This window comes from Panthera uncia, chromosome D2, assembly GCF_023721935.1.
Source record: "Panthera uncia isolate 11264 chromosome D2, Puncia_PCG_1.0, whole genome shotgun sequence".
NCBI lineage: Eukaryota > Metazoa > Chordata > Mammalia > Carnivora > Felidae > Panthera > Panthera uncia.
This window is the reverse complement of record NC_064818.1, coordinates 32,763,134-32,782,812: the sequence shown is the minus strand read 5'-3', so window position 1 is coordinate 32,782,812 and position 19,679 is coordinate 32,763,134. Positions and strand designations below refer to the sequence as shown.

The window sequence follows — 19,679 nt, the reverse complement described above, 5'->3', positions numbered from 1 at the left end:
TGATTAGTCTGTACATAGTGTTAATGATTTGAGTGCTTACATGGTATGGGTATGTTTGTAATGTTTCATTCCATCTATAAGGCAATTTTCTAGATTCTTGCTCTCTCTTTCTCTCTCACTCTCTTGTTTTGTTTTAAAGCTGAAAACTTGGTATCGGCCCCTAATTTCTGAGGCTAAATTTTAAATACTTTTATTTCCTAAGGGAAACAAACACATTACTTGTGACTTTGTATTAGCCAGAATCCCACATCTTGGAATTTAACATTTGCATTTTCATGCTTTTCATTAAAATGGAAAAAAAAGTAATCACATAATTATTATATCTACAACACATTTTATACTTTTATATACTTTCATGTGAAATACATTCTCTGATCGTAAAATCAACTTCTGAGATAGGCAGGGTGGACATAATAGTCCTATTTTATGAATGAGAAATAGGGTAGTTAAATAATTTACCAAGCATTACGAAGATAGTATGTGCTATAGCTTAGATTAGAATCTAGCCCATATAACCCAGTGTTCCATAAAATAATATAACCAGTGTCTGAAATCTATGTAGTTAATTTAAGATATTATTTCTTTTAACATATTGAAACATTAGATACCTTAAATTGAGATGAGTATGTTACTTTTGGGTTATTTGGTTATAATATTTTTAATGGAATTTTTTCTAAATGAAGTAAAATATTTCTTTGTGGTAGTTTCACTTGATTTCCCATATAAATGAAATAAATACATTTATATAATCATAAAAACTGCTTTTTTTCTGGCTTTTGTTTTGTTTTGGTTTTTGCTTTATTACCATTTAGCTATCTTTTTCAGGTTGCCTGCAACTAAAAAGATCCTCTTAAAATTCCTTCAACTTATACGAACTTTTAAACCTAGAAAATTGCTCATTGCCGTTCTGTGTTTCCTCTAAAAATTGAGTTTTCACAATTTTGGATTTAAAGTGCATGTTCTTCATTAAATTATAAAGTGAAACAAACATTCTAGAAATCTGGGAATTTCATTAAAAATAACTGTAGATCTGACTATGCTTTATATAAAAGTGTGTTAAAAACAAAAGTGTGTTATTACTAAAAAATTAGTTCCTATCTCCCTCTACTAGTCCTTATTCAACTCACCCCTTGATTCCCTACCCCCTTAAAACAATATTTTTTTGCTTTTATGTGTTTTAGACTTTTGGAGCTAAAGACAAATTGTTACATTCACATTCAAACTTCTCTTTCAGCTGCTGTATTAAAGTATGAAAATAATGTGATGAATATTCGACAATTTAACTGTTCTCCACATCCTTACTGGTTGCCCAATTTTATGGATGTCTTCACATGGTCTTTACCATTTGTTGGAGAAAAAGGTATGATTCTTTTTTTTTTTTTATGTTTTATTACTGTTACATTTACTCCAGTTTACTATTGCAGACACATACTTACTAAAGGAAACTGAAGTCTAGTTTCACTGTGGGTTCAGCTCTACTTGTGTCAGTGGGTGTGGATATGAGAGCCTCAAAGATATTTTGGTTAGCTGTTTATAGCCCCCGTGTGAGGGTGTCTGGGGGACTAGGAGAAGACTTATAAATAGCCTGATGTTGTCTTCAGCTGTTGGGTTTTACTTTCTGCTTTTCTTTAGCTTAAATCTTTTATAAGGAATGGAGGGATAGCTTTGCTTTGGAATGGACACTTTTGCATATTTTAACACCACTTTTGGGGGATGTCAGAGTATTTTATGGGAGAATTTAAGAGCCCTAGTTTTGGGCAATGTTAGTTATATGTTAGCAGTTCTGTATACCCTGAGAAGAATGATAAAGAGAAATTCAGGTTCAAACCTAATATTTGTTTTCCTGTATAAAAATATGTATACAAATTTAGTTGTGATGCTTTCTGATAATTTCCATTAATAATATATTAGTTTATGCTTATTAGGCTTTTTAAGAGAACATAATGCTATTTAAGATTTTTTTTTCTGTTTTTTTTTTCCTAGTTGTATAGAATTCTTAGGATTTCCTTACTATATCACATTCTTTTCTATTTAGTGTTAATTTTTCCACAAGGCAATGCCTCAGTTACCATAAGTGGAAAATAAGAGTATGAGAGTACAGATATGATTGTAAAACATTTTGTTCTATATCCCTCTCTATTTTTTCTCACCTCTTCCATGTTACAAAATGTTCCTTTCTGTTTGACATATGATATTTCTGCCAACGCAATTTTGGGTTCTAAAATACAGAGTTAATACTTAAACTGTGTACGTTAAACAGACTTTTTGAAGATTGCCTTCAGTCTTCATCAGTTACTCAGTAGGTCAACAAGTTAATATGGAGATAGAATTACCCACTTTAGCATTTGAGAAGGGGGCCAGTAAAAGGCTTAGGTGCAAGGGATGCATTACACTTATAACCTTCTATCTTTGGTGGATGAGAAATAGTTCAATCATAGCATCATCAGGCTGAAGGGAATTTAAGAATTCATATTGCTCATTCTCCTGCCCTTAGGCTAGACTTCAACTCAACTGTTTTAATGTAATATGAGTGGGGTTGGGGGGCTGGAAAGAAAGGGAAGGATAAGGTAGGAGGAAAATAGACATTTCATGGATTCTGATTTGATTCTCTAATGCCTCTGCAATAAGGAAATACGGTACTTCATTATATCTAGTCTAAATAATTTGTGTTTTGAGAAAAGAAATAGGGATAATAGCTTTTCTCAACTAATGCACCTATCAAAAACCAGGGCATCAGAGAATTTTAAAACTAATAGTTAACTTCATAATCATGTAGTCTAATTCCTTTTGAGAGATGAGAAAATTTAATCTAGTTTCTGGGGATCTGTCATAAGTAAAAATGGAGAATCAGGTTTCTATCAGTGTTACTACATTTGAAGTTTGCTACTAAGTAATCTTTTGTTCTTTTTTTGCCACTTTAAATCATCTTATAAAGATAAGGAAGTATTCAAACCTTTTGACCATTCCCCCCCCCCCCCCGCCCCCGTGAATCTTCTCCAAATTATTCATATCTTTCTAAAAATGTGAAGCTTAGATTTGAACATTATATGCAAATAGAATCCTAGCTAATGTTGAGCACAGTAAGATTTTTTCAAACTCTTTGCATATTTTTCCTTTTTTTTTTTTTAAATTTTTTTTTTTAACGTTTATTTATTTTTGAGACAGAGAAAGACAGAGCATGAACGGGGGAGGGGCAGAGAGAGAGGGAGACACAGAATCGGAAGCAGGCTCCAGGCTCTGAGCATCAGCCCAGAGCCCAACGTGGGGCTCGAACTCACGGACCGCAAGATCATGACCTGAGCTGAAGTCGGACGCTTAACCGACTGAGCCACCCAGGCGCCCCTATTTTTCCATTTAATACATGTTAGCTATTTAGATAGCCTATTTGATTCTAATGAAAATTTTCTTTTGTTGTAAATAACAGCAAATGGTGGCTCACTTGTTCCACTTTGAAAAAGCCAATTTGACTCTGATGTAATCTCTGAGAAGCAACTAACCTAAGCCAGAGGCTTCCTTGGAGGCTGATTGAATCCTAAAGTTAGATGAAATCTGTGTTTTTAACCTTTTGGGGCTTTTTATTTCTTAAAAAGAAAAATCCTATGTTGGAAAGTTTCCAACATATACAAAGGTATAATGAATAATATGATGAGTTGCTATGTACCAATTGCTCAGCTTCAATAATTTGATCCAGTTATCAAACCATGGCCAATGTTGTATCATTTATATACCCATCCACTACTCCCCACCCAATACATTAATTATTTTGGATCATATATCAGCCATTTTTTTATAGCTATAAATATTTTAGAATGAATCTGTAAAAGATAAGGACTCTTGCTTATTATTAAAGTAACTACACAAACACATTTATTAATTTCTTAAACCCTTTTGAGAATCTGATGAAATTTATGGACTTTGCCTCAGAAAAATATATGTACGTTTGTACATAAACATAACATTTTCAGGATGCTTCTATATCTGAAGTAAATTGGTAACTCCTTTCAGGTTTACTGCCCCCAATTTAAGAACCTCTGTTCTAGAGGGTCCAATAAAGTGCAATCTCCCATAGAAGGTCATACATGTAATATTTATTCATTTACTAGATTTTTTTGGAAAGTCTGTTTTATTCCCGTTACTAAGGATACAAAAATACAAGTAAGACATAGGCCTTTGCAGATTAACAGAGAATTTAAGATACATGAATAATGATAACAAAATGTAAGTGTTCCTAGAGAAGTCTAGTTTTATAGGAATTAAGAGGAGGGGGTAGATTATATTTGTTAGAGGGGTTAAAGTAGCATTTGAACCAGGGCTTGTAGAATGGTGGAATTGGAATTGTAGATATGGGCAGGAGAATTCTAGGTAACAGAATTTCCCTGAGTCAGAAAGCAAGAGAGCATAAGGCCACTGACAAATGTTGAGGGGTTCAGGCTGATTTGCAGTTAAGATGTATGAAGGTCAGTAGTAGTAGAAAAAGAATGAGAAGTTAAGTTAGGGCTAGATGATGAGGATTTTGATCACCACACAGAGAATTTGGAACTTTGATAAATGGTGGGCAGCAGCTGAAACAGAGTATTGACCATGATAGTCATTTAGAAAAATTGGTGAAATGGCCTGGAAGACTAGAAGTTGGGAGACCTGTTTTATGAAGCTCCATCAAGAGTCAAGTGGAACTATAATAAAGCCCTGGTAGCATTAGGAATAGAGAGCAGGGGAGAACTGCAAGAATTATAGAAGTACGATGAGTTAAGACTTAACAAGATTGCATGTTGCAGGCGAGGGAATGGTTGAAGATGACTTAGATGTTTGATCTGGTAATGATATTACCATTAACACTCTGTGATGAAAACCTGTTATTTTAGCAACCCCTCACTCTAGTTATAGCTACTCTTGATCTTCATTGGGATTGCTAGGCCTTTGACTGTGTCATTTTCTTATAAGTCAGATCACTCCTTGCCTCTCTTCCTTCTTAATGCACCTTCATACTCCTTTCTCTCTCTTTTTGCTATTCATTTATCTTGCAAATCTTAGCCGCAGTAAATCCAACCATCCATTTTCTCCATTCTTATAGCCAGGGTATAGAACACTGCTGGAGATATTTACACAGCCTTATGAAGTGGTACCACTCTTTGATTGCTAGGCATTGGTTGGGTTCTCGATAGTACCTAAATATTTTTTGTGTCACTAATCTGCTTCCTTTCCCTTTTCCGTTAGGAAATATTATCAATTTAATTTTTTTTTTTTTCTCTTAAACACTTTTTTTTTGTAGCCACTTCCCTCACTCTCAGAGAAAACATATATCACTAGTGGGAGCTTTCTCTACTTATTGTTTCCCTTCTTATAAACCTTGAAGTCTTAACCTTGTTGAAGTCTTACCTTGTTGAAGAGGTGACCCTTTCCATCTAGGGTTAGCCCTTCTAACCTGACTCTAGGATTCCATTATGTTTCTATTTTTTCAGGAAACTTGCTTCATCTCTTAGATCTGTTAGATCTTCTGTATTTTCAGACTCTGTATTAAGTTCTTTTATAAATTGCTGAAATCTATCTGATCTTTATTTTAAAGATTAAATAACATTTCCCCTATTTGGTATCTTTCTTTGGCAACTACCATGCCTTTCTTTCACAGTTAAGCTTCTGGATGAAAAGTACTATATACTTAAAAGCTACTATTTGTTAGTCATAAATGATATCTCGTAGCTTTCAAGGTAAATCTTAATCTGTCATACAAGGTCTTTGGACCTCTTTACGTTTTCAGCCTCATTTCTTTCCTTCTCATCTTATTCTCTATGTTCTAGCCATAACACAGCATTGCCAATTACCTGCATATGATGCTCATTAGGTTTCATGTTTTCATATTTTGGTTTATTTTTTCATAACAGTTTTAATGAGATATAATTCACATCCCATACAATTAACCTATTTAAATCCTACAGTCCAGTGGTTTTTAGTATATTTGTGGAGTTGTACAGTAATCACCACATTTTTGAAACGTTTTAATCATCTTCCCAAAGATACCCTGTATCCATTAGTAGTCACACCCCATTTCCTCCTGCCTCTCATTGCTGGCTCTCAGCAAGCATTAAGCTACTTTCTAACTCCATAGGTTTGCCTGTTCTGGATATTTCATATAAATAGAATCATACAATTTGTGATCTTTTGTGACTAGTACCTTTCTCTAATGTTTTCAGGTTTATCCATGTTGTGGCATGAATCAGTACTTCATTCCTTTTTGTGACCAAGTAATCTTCTATTATATGGATACACCACTTTAAAAAAAAAAAAATATTTTGGGGTCTCCTGGGTGGCTCAGGAAATTAAGTGTCAGACTTTGGCTCAGGTCATGATCCTGTAGTTTGCAAGTTCAAGCCCCACCTCAGGCTTTCTGCTGTCAGCAAGGAGCCCACTTCAGATCCTCTGTCCTCCTTTCTCTCTGCTTGTGCGCGCTCTCTCTCTCTCTCTCTCTCTCTCTCTCTCAAAAATAAACATTAAAAACAATTTTATTTGGGGAGGGTGGGTAAAGAAGTTTATTTTAATTGCAGTGTAGTTAACATAATGTAATGCTACATTAGTTTCAGTTGTACAATATAGTGATTCAACAATTCCAACTCAGTGCTCATCAGGATAAGTGAACTCTTAATTCCCTTCATCTGTTTTACCCATCTCCCAGCCATCTCCTATCTGATAATCATTAGTTTGTTGAAGAATCTGTTTTTTGTTTTTTGTTTTTCTTTTTTTGTTCCTTTGTTCATTTGCTTAAACTCCATGTATGGGTGAGATCATATAGTATTTGTTTTTCTATGATTGGCATATTTTGCTTACCATTATAGTTTATAGATTCATCCATGTTGTTGCAATGGCAAGATGTCATTCTTTTTTATGGCTAAATAATATTCCGTTGTATGTGTATGCATGTGTATATATATCTCTACATATATATATGACTTTTTCTTTATCCATTCAGCTGTTGATGGACACTTGGGCTGCTTCCATAATTTAGCTGTTGTAAATAATGTTGCTATGAACCTAGAGGTGCATGTATCTCTTTGAATTAGTTGTTTTTGTCTTTTTTGGTAAATATTCAGTAGTATGATTACTGGATCATAGGGTAGTTCTATTTTTAACTTTTTGAGAAACCTCCATACTGTCTTCCATAGTTTCTACACCAGTTGGCATTCCTACCAACAATGCAACAGTGCAAGAGGGTTCTTTTTTCTCCACAGCCTCACAGACACATGTTGTTTCTTGTTTTTTTGTTTTTGTTTTTTTAAATTTTTTATTTACTTTAGAGAGATAGAACACGCAAACTGGGGAGAGGGACAGAGGGAGAGACAGAATCTTAAGCAGGCTCCACACACAGTATGGAGCCCAATGCGGGGCTTGATCCCATAACCCTGAGATCATGACCTGAGCTGAAATCAAGAATAGAACTCTCAACTGACTGAGCCACCCAGGCGCCTGTTTCTTGTATTTTTGGTTTTAGCTGTTCTGACAGTTGTGAGGTAATAGCTCATTGTAGTTTTGATTTACATTTCCCTGAGGATGAGTGATGTGGAATACCAAATTTTGTTTATGCCTTCATTAGTTGCAAGACATTTGATTGTTTTCACTTTTTAACTATTAATAATGCTGCTGCAGTGAACATTCATGTACAGGTTTTTGTATGGACATATGTATTTATTAGGTATAGAACTGGGAGTAGAATTAGTGGGTCCAATCGTAACTCTTATGTTTAACCTTTTGAGAATCTGCCAAACTTCTTTCCAAAGCAGCTGTATAGTCCCATTGACAGTGAATGGTTCCATTTTTTCCATATGCTTGCCAACACTTTATATTATGTATTTCTTTTTTTTTTAATGTTTATTTTTGAGAGAGAGAGAGAAAGAGAGAGCGCACATGAATGGGAGAGGGGCAGAGAGAGAGGGAGACAGCAGGCTCCAGGCTCTGAGCTGTCAGCACAGAGCCTGACGTGGGGCTCGAACCCATGAACCGTGAGATCATGATCTGAGGCAAAGTCAGAGGCTTAACTGACTGAGCCACCCAGGTGCCCCTATGTATTTCTTATTATAGCCATCATCATATGAAGTTGTGTCTCATGGTTTTGATTTGCATTTCCCTAGTGAATAATGGTGTTGAGTATATTTTCATGTACTTATTGACCATTTGTTTATCTTCCTTGAAGAAATACTTATTTAAAAAATTTTTTAAATGTTTATTTATTTTTGAGAGAGAGAGAGACACTCACACATACACACACATGCACACACGCACACACAGAAAGTGCAGCGGAGGAGGGGCAGAGAGAGAGGGAGACACAGAATCCAAAACAGGCTCCAGGCTCTGAGCTGTTAAGCACAAAACCTGACACAGTGCTTGAACTCATGAACCCTGAGATCATGACCTGAGCCAAAGTCAGGCGCTTAACTGACTGAGCCACCCAGGTGCCCTGAGAAATGTTTATTTAAATCCTGTGTTCATTAGAATTTTTTTTTTTTTTTTTTTAGAGAGAGAGCACACACAAGTGGGGGAGAGGGGCAGAGGGAAAAAGAGAGAGATCTTTTTTGTTGTTACTTATTTTTGAGAGAGAGAGAGACAGAGAGCCTGTGTGGGTGGGGGAGGGACAGAGAGAGAGAGGGAACAGAGGATCTGAAGTCGGCTCTACACTGACAGGAGAGAGCCTGATGTGTGGCTTGAACTCATGAACCATGAGATCATGACCTGAGCTGAAACCAAGAGTTGGATGCTTAACCAACTGACCCACCCAGGCACCCTGAAAAAAAATTTTTTTTATCACTCACAAAAATGTGCTTTTATTAACAATAATTCATAAATTATATTTATGTGTTTGTACAAACTCTACCAAATGGTGGTTCAATACATTCATTGCCACAAAGGCAGGACAACACATGCCCCAGCTGAAAAGTGTATAGTTCTCATGATTACTATGACAAAATCCTTCCTGAATTGGATTTTATTCAAATTGTCCACTGAGATAACCATAAAAGATCATCTATAAGACATACAGACATGAAAATTATAATATTGCGCTAATGTTAATATCAGGTTGGGAAAACTATAAGGATCTTGATTATATAGTGCTCCTCTGTTGTATCTCTCATCATCCTGGAAAGCTAAGTTTTCCAGAGAACGAGGTGTTTGTACACTTTCCATTAGTTTAACCAATACAGTTTCCCTGGATTTTTATTTATTTATTTATTTATTTATTTATTTATTTATTTATAGTTTTTTTTCCTTTCATGTCTTTTATTTTTATTTATTTATTTTTAATATATGAAATTTATTGTCAAATTGGTTTCATACAACACCCAGTGCTCATCCCAAAAGATGCCCTCTTCAATGCCCATCACCCACCCTCCCCTCTCTCCCACCCCCCATCAACCCTCAGTTTGTTCTCAGTTTTTAACAGTCTCTTATGCTTTGGCTCTCTCCCACTCTAACCTCTTTTGTTTTTTTTCCTTCCCCTCCTCCATGGGTTTCTGTTCAGTTTCTCAGGATCCACATAAGAGTGAAAACATATGGTATCTGTCTTTCTCTGTATGGCTTATTTCACTTAGCATCACACTCTCCAGTTCCATCCACGTTGCTACAAAGGGCCATATTTCATTCTTTCTCATTGCCACATAGTACTCCATTGTGTATATAAACCACAATTTCTTTATCCATTCATCAGTTGATGGACATTTAGGCTCTTTCCATAATTTGGCTATTGTTGAGAGTGCTGCTATAAACATTGGGGTACAAGTGCCCCTATGCATCAGTACTCCTGTATCCCTTGGGCAAATTCCTAGCAGTGCTACTGCTGGGTCATAGGGTAAGTCTGTTTTTAATTTTTTGAGGAACCTCCACACTGTTTTCCAGAGTGGCAGCACCCGTTTGCATTCCCACCAACAGTGCAAGAGGGTTCCTGTTTCTCCACATCCTCTCCAGCATCTATAGTCTCCTGATTTGTTCATTTTGGCCACTGTGACTGGCGTGAGGTGGTATCTGAGTGTGGTTTTGATTTGAATTTCCCTGATGAGGAGCGACATTGAACATCTTTTCATGTGCCTGTTGGCCATCCGGATGTCTTCTTTAGAGAAGTGTCTATTCATGTTTTCTGCCCATTTCTTCACTGGATTATTTGTTTTTTGGGTGTGGCGTTTGGTAAGCTCTTTATAGATTTTGGATACTGGCCCTTTGTCCGATATGTCATTTGCAAATATCTTTTCCCATTCCGTTGGTTGCCTTTTAGTTTTGTTGATTGTTTCCTTTGCTGTGCAGAAGCTTTTTATCTTCATGAGGTCCCAATAGTTCATTTTTGCTTTTAATTCCCTTGCCTTTGGAGATGTGTCAAGTAAGAAATTGCTGCGGCTGAGGTCAGAGAGGTCTTTTCCTGCTTTCTCCTCTAGGGTTTTGATGGTCTCCTGTCTCACATTCAGGTCCTTTATCCATTTTGAGTTTATTTTTTTGAATGGTGTAAGAAAGTGGTCTAGTTTCATTCTTCTGCATGTTGCTGTCCAGTTCTCCCAGCACCATTTGTTAAAGAGACTGTCTTTTTTCCATTGGATGTTCTTTCCTGCTTTGTCAAAGATTAGTTGGGCATACTTTTGTGGGTCTAGTTCTGGGGTTCCTATTCTATTCCATTGGTCTGTGTGTCTGTTTTTGTGCCAATACCATGCTGTCTTGATGATGACAGCTTTGTAGTAGAGGCTAAAGTCTGGGATTGTGATGCCTCCTGCTTTGGTCTTCTTCTTCAAAATTACTTTGGCTATTCGAGGCCTTTTGTGGTTCCATATGAATTTTAGGATGGCTTGTTCTAGCTTCGAGAAGAATGCTGGTGCAATTTTGATTGGGATTGCATTGAATGTATAGATAGCTTTGGGTAGTATTGACATTTTAACAATATTTATTCTTCCAACCCATGAGCACGGAATGTTTTTCCATTTCTTTATATCTTCTTCCATTTCCTTCATAAGCTTTCTATAGTTTTCAGCATACAGCTCTTGTACATCTTTGGTTAGATTTATTCCTAGGTATTTTATGCTTCTTGGTGCAATCGTGAATGGGATCGGTTTCTTTATTTGTCTTTCTGTTGCTTCATTATAAGTATATAAGAATGCAACTGATTTCTGTACATTGATTTTGTATCCTGCAACTTTGCTGAATTTATGTATCCGTTCTAGCAGACTTTTGGTGGAGTCTATCGGATTTTCCATGTATAGTATCATGTCATCTGCAAAAAGTGAAAGCTTGACTTCATCTTTGCCAGTTTTGATGCCTTTGATTTCCTTTTGTTGTCTGATTGCTGATGCTAGCACTTCCAACACTATGGTAAACAACAGCAGTGAGAGTGGACATCCCTGTCGTGTTCCTGATCTCAGGGGGAAAGCTCTCAGTTTTTCCCCATTGAGGGTGATATTAGCTGTGGGCTCTTCATAAATGGCTTTTATGATGTTTAAGTATGTTCCTTCTATCCCGACTTTCTTGAGGGTTTTTATTCAGAAAGGATGCTGAATTTTGTCAAATGCCTTTTCTGCATCGATTGACAGGATCATATGGTTCTTATCTTTTCTTTTATTAATGTGATGTATCACGTTGATTGATTTGCGAATGTTGAACCAGCCCTGCATCCCAGGAATGAATGCCACTTGATCATGGTGAATGATTCTTTTTATAAGCTGTTGAATTCAATTTGCTAGTATCTTATTGAAAATTTTTGCATCCATATTCATCAGGGATATTGGCCTGTAGTTCTCTTTTGTTACTGGTTTAGGAATCAAAGTAATACTGGCTTCATAGAATGAGTCTGGAAGTTTTCCTTCCCTTTGTATTTCTTGGAATAGCTTGAGAAGGATAGGTATTATCTCTGCTTTAAATGTCTGGTAGAATTTCCCATGGAAGCCATCTGGTCCTGGACTCTTATTTGTTGGGAGATTTTTGATAACTGATTCAATTTCTTCACTGGTTATGGGTCTGTTCAAGCTTTCCATTTCCTCCTGTTTGAGTTTTGGAAAAGTGTGGGTGCTTAGGAATTTATCCATTTGTCCCAGGTTGTCCAGTTTGTTGGCATATAATTTTTTATAGTATTCCCTGATAATTGCTTGTATTTCTGAGGGATTGGTTGTAATAATTCCATTTTCATTCATGATTTTATCTATTTGGGTCATCTCCCTTTTCTTTTTGAGAAGCCTGGCTAGAGGTTTATCAATTTTGTTTATTTTTTCAAAAAACCAACTCTTGGTTTCATTGATGTGCTCTACAGGTTTTTTAGATTCTATATTGTTTATTTCTGCTCTGATCTTTATTATTTCTCTTCTTCTGCTGGGTTTGGGGTGTCTTTGCTGCTCTGCTTCTATTTCTTTTAGGTGTGCTGTTAGATTTTGTATTTGGAATTTTTCTTGTTTCTTGAGATAGGCCTGGATTGCAATGTATTTTCCTCTCAGGACTGCCTTTGCTGCATCCCAAAGTGTTTGGATTGTTGTATTTTCATTTTCATTTGTTTCCATATATTTTTAAATTTCTTCTCCAATTGCCTGGTTGACCAATTCATTCTTTAGTAGGGCGTTCTTTAACCTCCATGCTTTTGGAGGTTTTCCAAACTTTTTCCTGTGGTTGATTTCAAGTTTTATAGCATTGTGGTCTGAAAGTATGCATGGTATGATCTCAATTCTTGTATTCTTATGAAGGGCTGTTTTGTGACCCAGTATGTGATCTATCTTGGAGAATGTTCCACGTGCAGTCGAGAAGAAAGTATATTCTGTTGCTTTGGGATGCAGAGTTCTAAATATATCTGTCAGGTCCATCTGATCCAATGTATCATTCAGGGCCCTTGTTTCTTTATTGACCATGTGTCTAGATGATCTATCCATTGTTGTAAGTGGGGTATTAAAGTCCCCTGCAATTACCACATTCTTGTCAATAAGGTTGCTTATGTTTGTGAGTAATTGTTTTATATATTTGGGGGCTCCCGTATTCGGCGCATAGACATTTATAATTGTTAATTCTTCTTGATGGATAGACCCTAATTATTATATAATGCCCTTTTTTATCTCTTGTTACAGCCTTTAATTTAAAGTCTAGTTTATCTGATATAAGTATGGCTACTCCAGCTTTCTTTTGACTTTCAGTAGCATGATAAATAGTTCTCCATCCCCTCACTTTCAATCTGAAAGTGTCCTCAGGTCTAAAATGAGTCTCTTATAGACAGCAAATAGATGGGTCTTGTTTTGTTATCCATTCTGATACCCTCTGTCTTTTGGTTGGCGCATTTAGTCCATTTACATTCAGTGTTATTATAGAAAGATATGGGTTTAGAGTCATTGTGATTTCTGTAGGTTTCATGCTTGTAGCGATGTCTCTGGTACTTTGTCTCACAGGATCCCCCTTAGGATCTCTTGTAGGGCTGGTTTAGTGGTAATGAATTCCTTCAGTTTTTGTTTGTTTGGAAAGACCTTTATCTCTCCTTCTATTCTAAATGACAGATTTGCTGGATAGAGGATTCTGGGCTGCATATTTTTTTCTGTTCATCACATTGAAGATCTCCTGCCATTCCTTTCTGGCCTGCCAAGTTTCAGTAGAGAGATCTGTCACTAGTCTTATCAGTCTCCCTTTATATGTTAGAGCATGTTTATCCCTAGCTGCTTTCAGAATTTTCTCTTTATCCTTGTATTTTGCCAGTTTCACTATGATATGTCGTGCAGAACATCAATTCAAGTTACGTCTGAAGGGAGTTCTCTGTGCCTCTTGGATTTCAATGCCTTTTCCTTCCCCAGATCAGGGAAGTTCTCAGCTATTATTTCTTCAAGTACACCTTCAGCACCTTTCCCTCTCTCTTCCTCCTCTGGAATACCAATTATGTGTAGATTATTTCTCTTTAGTGCATCACTTAGTTCTCTAATTTTCCCCTCATATTCCTGGATTTTTTTATCTCTCTTTTTCTCAGCTTCTTCTTTTTCCATAATTTTATCTTCTAGTTCACCTATTCTCTCCTCTGCCTCTTCAGTCCGAGCTGTGGTCATCTCCATTTTATTTTGCAGCTCATTAATAGCATTTTTTAGCTCCTCCTGGCTGTTCCTTAGTCCCTTGATCTCTGTAGCAATGGATTCTCTGCTGTCCTTTATACTGTTTTCAAGCCCAGCGATTAATTCTATGACTATTATTCTAAATTCACTTTCTGTTATATTGTTTAAATCATTTTTGATCAGTTCGTTAGCTGTCGTTATTTCCTGGAGGTTTTTTTGAGAGGAATGCTTCCGTTTCGTCATTTTGGATAGTCCCTGGAGTGGTGGGGCACTTCCCCTGTGCTGTCTTAATTAACTGCGTTGGTGGGCGGGGCCACAGTCAAACCTGATGTCTGCCCCCAGCCTACCTCTGGGGCCACAGTCAGACTGGTGTGTACCTTCTCTTCCCCTCTCCTAGTGGCATGGCCCGTCTGGGCTACTTGCACACTGCCAGGCTTGTGGTGCTGGGGATTTGGTGTATTAGCTGGGGTGGCTTGGCAAGGTGCACGGGGGTGGGAGGGGCAGGCTCAGCTCACTTATCCTTCGGTGATCCGCTTCGGGAGGGGCCCTGCAGCTCGGGGAGGGAGTCAGACCCGCCGGAGGGATGGATCCGCAGAGGCACAGCGTTGGATGTTTGCGTGGTACAAGCAAGTTCCCTCACAGGAACTGGTTCCCTTTGGGATTTTGGCTAGGGGATGGGCGAGGGAGATGGTGCTGGTGAGCACCTTTGTTCCCCGCCAAGCTGCATTCTGTTGTCCGGGGCTCAACAACTCTCCCTCCTGTTGTCCTCTAGCCCTCCTGCTCTCCGAGCAGATCTGTTAACTTATAACCTTCCGGATATTAAGTCCCGCTTGCTGTCCGAACACACTCTGTCCGGCCCCTCTGCGTTTGCAAGCCAGACTCGGGGGCTCTGCTTTGCCGGCAGGCTGCCCCGGCAGGCTGCCCCTCCGTCCTGGCTCCCTCCCGCCAGTCCATGTATCGCGCACCGCCACTCCGCCCTTCCTACCCTCTTTCATGGGCCTCTCGTCTACGCTTGGCTCCGGAGAATCCGTTCTGCTAGTCTTCTGGCAGTTTTCTGGGTTATTTAGGCAGGTGTGGGTGGAATTTAAGTATGCCGCAGGACACGGTGAGCCCAGCATCCTCCTACGCCATCATCTTCCCCGAAGCCGAAAAAAATTTTTTAATTGAATTGTAATTGACATACAATATTATACTAGTTTCAGGTGTACAACATAGTGATTTGACAGTTATATACATTACTAAATGCTTACCTTAAGTATAGTTAACCATCTTTCACTATACAAAGTTATTACAATATTATTGATTATATTCCCTATGCCGTACTTTTCAATCTTGTGACTTATTTTCTTTTATAACTGGCACTTTGTACCTCCTAATCCCTTTTGCCTATTTTGTCCATCCCCCTGCCCTCTCTCTGACAACCACCAGTTTGTTCTCTGTATGTATGAGTCTATTTCTGTTTTTTGTTTTTTTAGATTCTACATATAAGTGAAATAACATGGTGTTTGTCTTTTTCTGTCTGACTTACTTCACTTAGCATAATACCCCCTAGGTGTATCCATGTTGTTGCACAGGGCAAGATTTCATACTTTTTTTTATGGCTGAGTAATATTTCACTGTGTATATATACCACATCTTCTTTATCCATTCATCTATCAGTGGATACTTAGTTGCTTCCATATCTTGGCTATTTTAAGTAATGCTGCAATAAACATAGGAGTACATATCTTTTTGAATTAGTGTTTTTGTTTTCTTCAGGTAGGTGCTTCGAAGTAAAATTACTGGATCATATAGTATTTCTGTTGTTAATTTTTTGAGGAACCTCCATACAGTTTTCTGTAGTGGCTGCACCAGTTTGCATTCCTACCAACAGTGCCTGAGAGTTCCCTTTTCTCCACATTTTTGCCAATACTTGTTATCTTTTTGATACAAGCCGTTCTGACTAGTGTAAGGTAGTATCTCATTGTGGTTTTGATTTGCATTTCCCTGATGATAAGTGATGTTGAACATTTTTCATGTGTCTGTTGGCCCACCTGTATGTCTTCTTTGGAAAAATGTTTATTAAAGTCCTCAGCCCATTTCTTAATGGAATTGTTTGGTGTTTTGTTGTTGTTGTTGTTGTTGTTGTTGTTGTTTTGGTGTTGAGTTCTATGAGTTCTTTATATATTTGGGTAATAACCCCTTGTTGGATATGTCATTTGTAAATATTTTCTCCCATTCAGTAGAGTGCCTTTTCATTTTGTTGATGGTTTCCTTCACTGTGCAAAAGCTTTTTAGTTTGATACATCCCAATTATTTATTTTTGCTTTTGTTTCCCTTGCCTGAGGAGAGATCCAGAAAGATATTGCTAAGGCCAATGACTAAGAGTTTGCTGCCTGTTTTCTTTGAGTTTTATGGTTTCAGGTTTTACTTTTAGGTCTTAATCCATTTTGAATTTATTTTTGTGTATGGTGTAAGAAAGAGGTCTAGTTTCATTTTTTTGCATGTAGCTGTCCAGTTTTTCAGACATTATTTATTGAAGAGATAGTCTTCTTTGTTATATATTCTTGTTTCCTTTGTTATAGATCCGTTGGCAGTATAAGCATGAGTTTATTTCTGGACTTTCTATTCTCTTTCATTGGTGTGTGTCTTTTTTTGTGCCAGTACCATACTGTTTTGATTACTATAGCCTTGTAGTATATTGGCCATTTGCTTGTCTTCTTTGAAGAAACATTTATTTAAATATTGTGTTCATTTTTAAATGGGTTTTCTTTTTATTACTGAGTTGTAAGAGTTCCTTATATATTCTAGTTGCAAGTTCCTTGTGAGATACATCATTTGGAAGTATTTTTGCCTGTACTGTGGGTTGTCTTTCCACTTTCTTGATGGTGTCCTTTGAAGCAAAGAGTTTTAAATTTTGGTGAAGTCCTCTATTTATTTTTTCTTTTGTTGCTTTTGTTTTTGGTGTCATGTTTAAGAAACTATCGCCTGATCTAAGCTAATGAAGATTTACCTCTATGATATCTTCTAGAAGTGTTATAGTTTTAGCTCTTACATTTAAATCTTTGATCCATTTTGAGTTAAGTTTTATATATGATGTGTAGTGGGGGTCCAATTTAATTCTTTTGCATGGGGACATTCAGTTGTCCCAGCACCATTTGTTGAAAAGACTGTTCTTTTCCCCACTGAATTGTTTTGGCACCCTCGTTGAAAATCAATTGACCTTAAATGTGAGGTTTTATTTGCAACAACATAGATGGAACTAGACGTTATTATGCTAAGCGACGTTAGAGAAAGACGAATATCATATGACTTCACTCATATGGAGAATTTAAGATACAAAACAGATAAACATAAGGGAAGGGAAGCAAAAATAATATAAAAACAGGGAGGGGGACAATCCATAAGAGACTCTTAAATACAGAGAACAAACTGAGGGTTGCTGGAGGGGCTTGGGGTGGGAGGATGGGATAAATGGGCAAAGGGCATTAAGGGGAACACTTGTCGGGTTGAGTACTAGATGTTACATGTAAGTGATAAATCACTAAATTCTACTCCTGAATCATTATTACACTATATGTTAGCTAACTTGAATGTAAATTTTAAAAAAATTAATTAATTTTAAAGTGAGGTTTTATTTCTGGACTCTTTGTTCTATTCCATTCATCTATATGACTACTTCATACTTTTTCTAACTTATGATTAGAATGCCTTATGTGCCCTCTCTACATGACAAACTCCTACTGCATGATTCCTCTACCAGAAGCCTTCCTTTTCCCTGCAGGTCTTTTGTATACCTCTGCATACTTAAAGCATGGGGCTCATCACTCTTCTGTGGGGGGTGTGTGTGTGTATCTATATATCTATGTCTATACATCTATATCTATCTATCTATGTATTCTTTAGTATTTAGGAAGCTTCTGGTGAGTAGAGACTGGACTTTTTATATTTGATTCCCAGAGCTTTAGCACAGTCCCTGGCATGTGGTGTGCTATTAATATATTTATAGGAGGAATAATAGGAGCAGTATTGAATTTTGTTTTGGATGTGTTCATTTCTAAGTGCCATTAGGACATCAAGAGGGTTATAGTCAATAGGCATTTTTATTTATTAATTGAAACTTGCTTACACTTTTCTTTTTTAAATTACTCATTTGTCAAATATTGGATGCCTGTCTTCTACCAGGCATTGTACTGGACTCTGAGGTACAGTGGTAAACAAAACATCACCCTGCACTCATGAAGCTTTCATTCTAGTAGGAGAAACAGACAATATAAAATTGTTTAAGATAGTTGGCAATAATACCAGCAAGGAAATCCCGAGACTGAAGGTGAGGTCAAGACTGGTGATACAGACTGTGGAATAATCTTCAGAAAGGTGATACTTGAAACTCTGTAGTTATAGATGGAATTGCCAAGAGATTGAGCATATAAAATCACCAAGAGATTGTGCTGAGAGAGTCTTGAAAATATCCAGATTTAGGGGGGAAATAGTCTGAAATGTAGGAAAACCAAAGGAGTAGAATCCTGGAAACTAAGGGAAAAGAGAAGAGAAAAATATGTAGAATGGTAAAGGAGGAGTAAGACTAAGAAAGAACCATAGGTTCAGGTTGTTAGTCATTTGTAATCTTAAGAATTAAGTTTTGGGGCACCTGGATGGCTCAGTTGGTTGAGCATCTGACTCTTGATTTTGGCTCAGGTTATGATCTCATGGTTTGTGGGATTGAGCCCCATGTCGTGCAGGCTCTGTGCTGATGGCATGGAACTTGTTTGTGATTTTCTCTCTTCCCTTCCCCTGCTCATGCTCTTCTCTGTCTAAATAAATAAATAAACATAAAAAAAAAAAGAATTAAGTTTCAAGGGATTTGTTAGAGTCCGTTTTCTAAAAAAATTTAATCCTGGGACTTTTTTGAAACAGTGAAACTGTGCTGTAAGTTTTTTCTTACTCTGTAAGGACATGCTATATCCATAAATGGAGAATTTAAATGTATACATTTAGATGTTATTTATCTCTATGGGGCTTCATTTTTTTTCTGAGACCCCTGAAAATTTACTCTGTGCAGAATCGCTCTTAGACTTGTTATCCATTGAACTTCTTTCATTTTGAAAACCTTGGTATTTTCTTTTAGTTTCTTCATTCTTCAATTGGGTTAAAAATCATTTGACTATTATGTGAATAATTGCTGTGTGTGCATATAGACATTTGCATTTGGTCAGCTAACATATAACTTTTTTTGGTTTTTTTTTGTTTTTTTGAATAGTGACAGAAATGTTGGTAAATGTTCTGAGTATTTGCTCTGATGATGAACTGATGACTGAAGGTGAAGACCAATTTGATGGTATGATTATTCATTTTACTATTTTTTATTATGAAATGGTATTTTTGAACTGCCCAGCTTCACTACATAGTCTTGCAAAATGTAGTCATTGCTCTCAAATGGCTATGTCATTTGATAAGTATCAAGACAATTTTTCAGATATTAAGATGTTAAAATCATTTTAGTAATACCACTTTTTTTATGTTGGTATGGGGAAAAAGATGAATTTTGGGAAAGGGGAAATTTGGAAGAACAGAAGGAAAGGAAAATTGAAAGGTACTAAAGAATGTGGTTCTTCATGAATATGGGCACCACTTACAGGGATGATATAAAAATGCTTTTTGTTTCATGGGTACAGTATTCTT

General features: G+C 36.9%; 1 protein-coding gene across 6 annotated transcripts in view; it reads left to right on the top strand.

The window, feature by feature from the left end:
- Positions 1-19,679, top strand: part of PPP3CB (protein phosphatase 3 catalytic subunit beta) — a 76,400-nt gene that overhangs the window by 23,171 nt on the left and 33,550 nt on the right. For all 6 annotated transcript variants that reach the window (XM_049645235.1, XM_049645230.1, XM_049645233.1 and 3 more), the window contains exons 9-10: positions 1,235-1,360; positions 19,258-19,335. In XM_049645235.1, the coding sequence (XP_049501192.1) occupies positions 1,235-1,360; positions 19,258-19,335 (204 nt within the window). The remainder of the gene's footprint in view (positions 1-1,234; positions 1,361-19,257; positions 19,336-19,679) is intronic.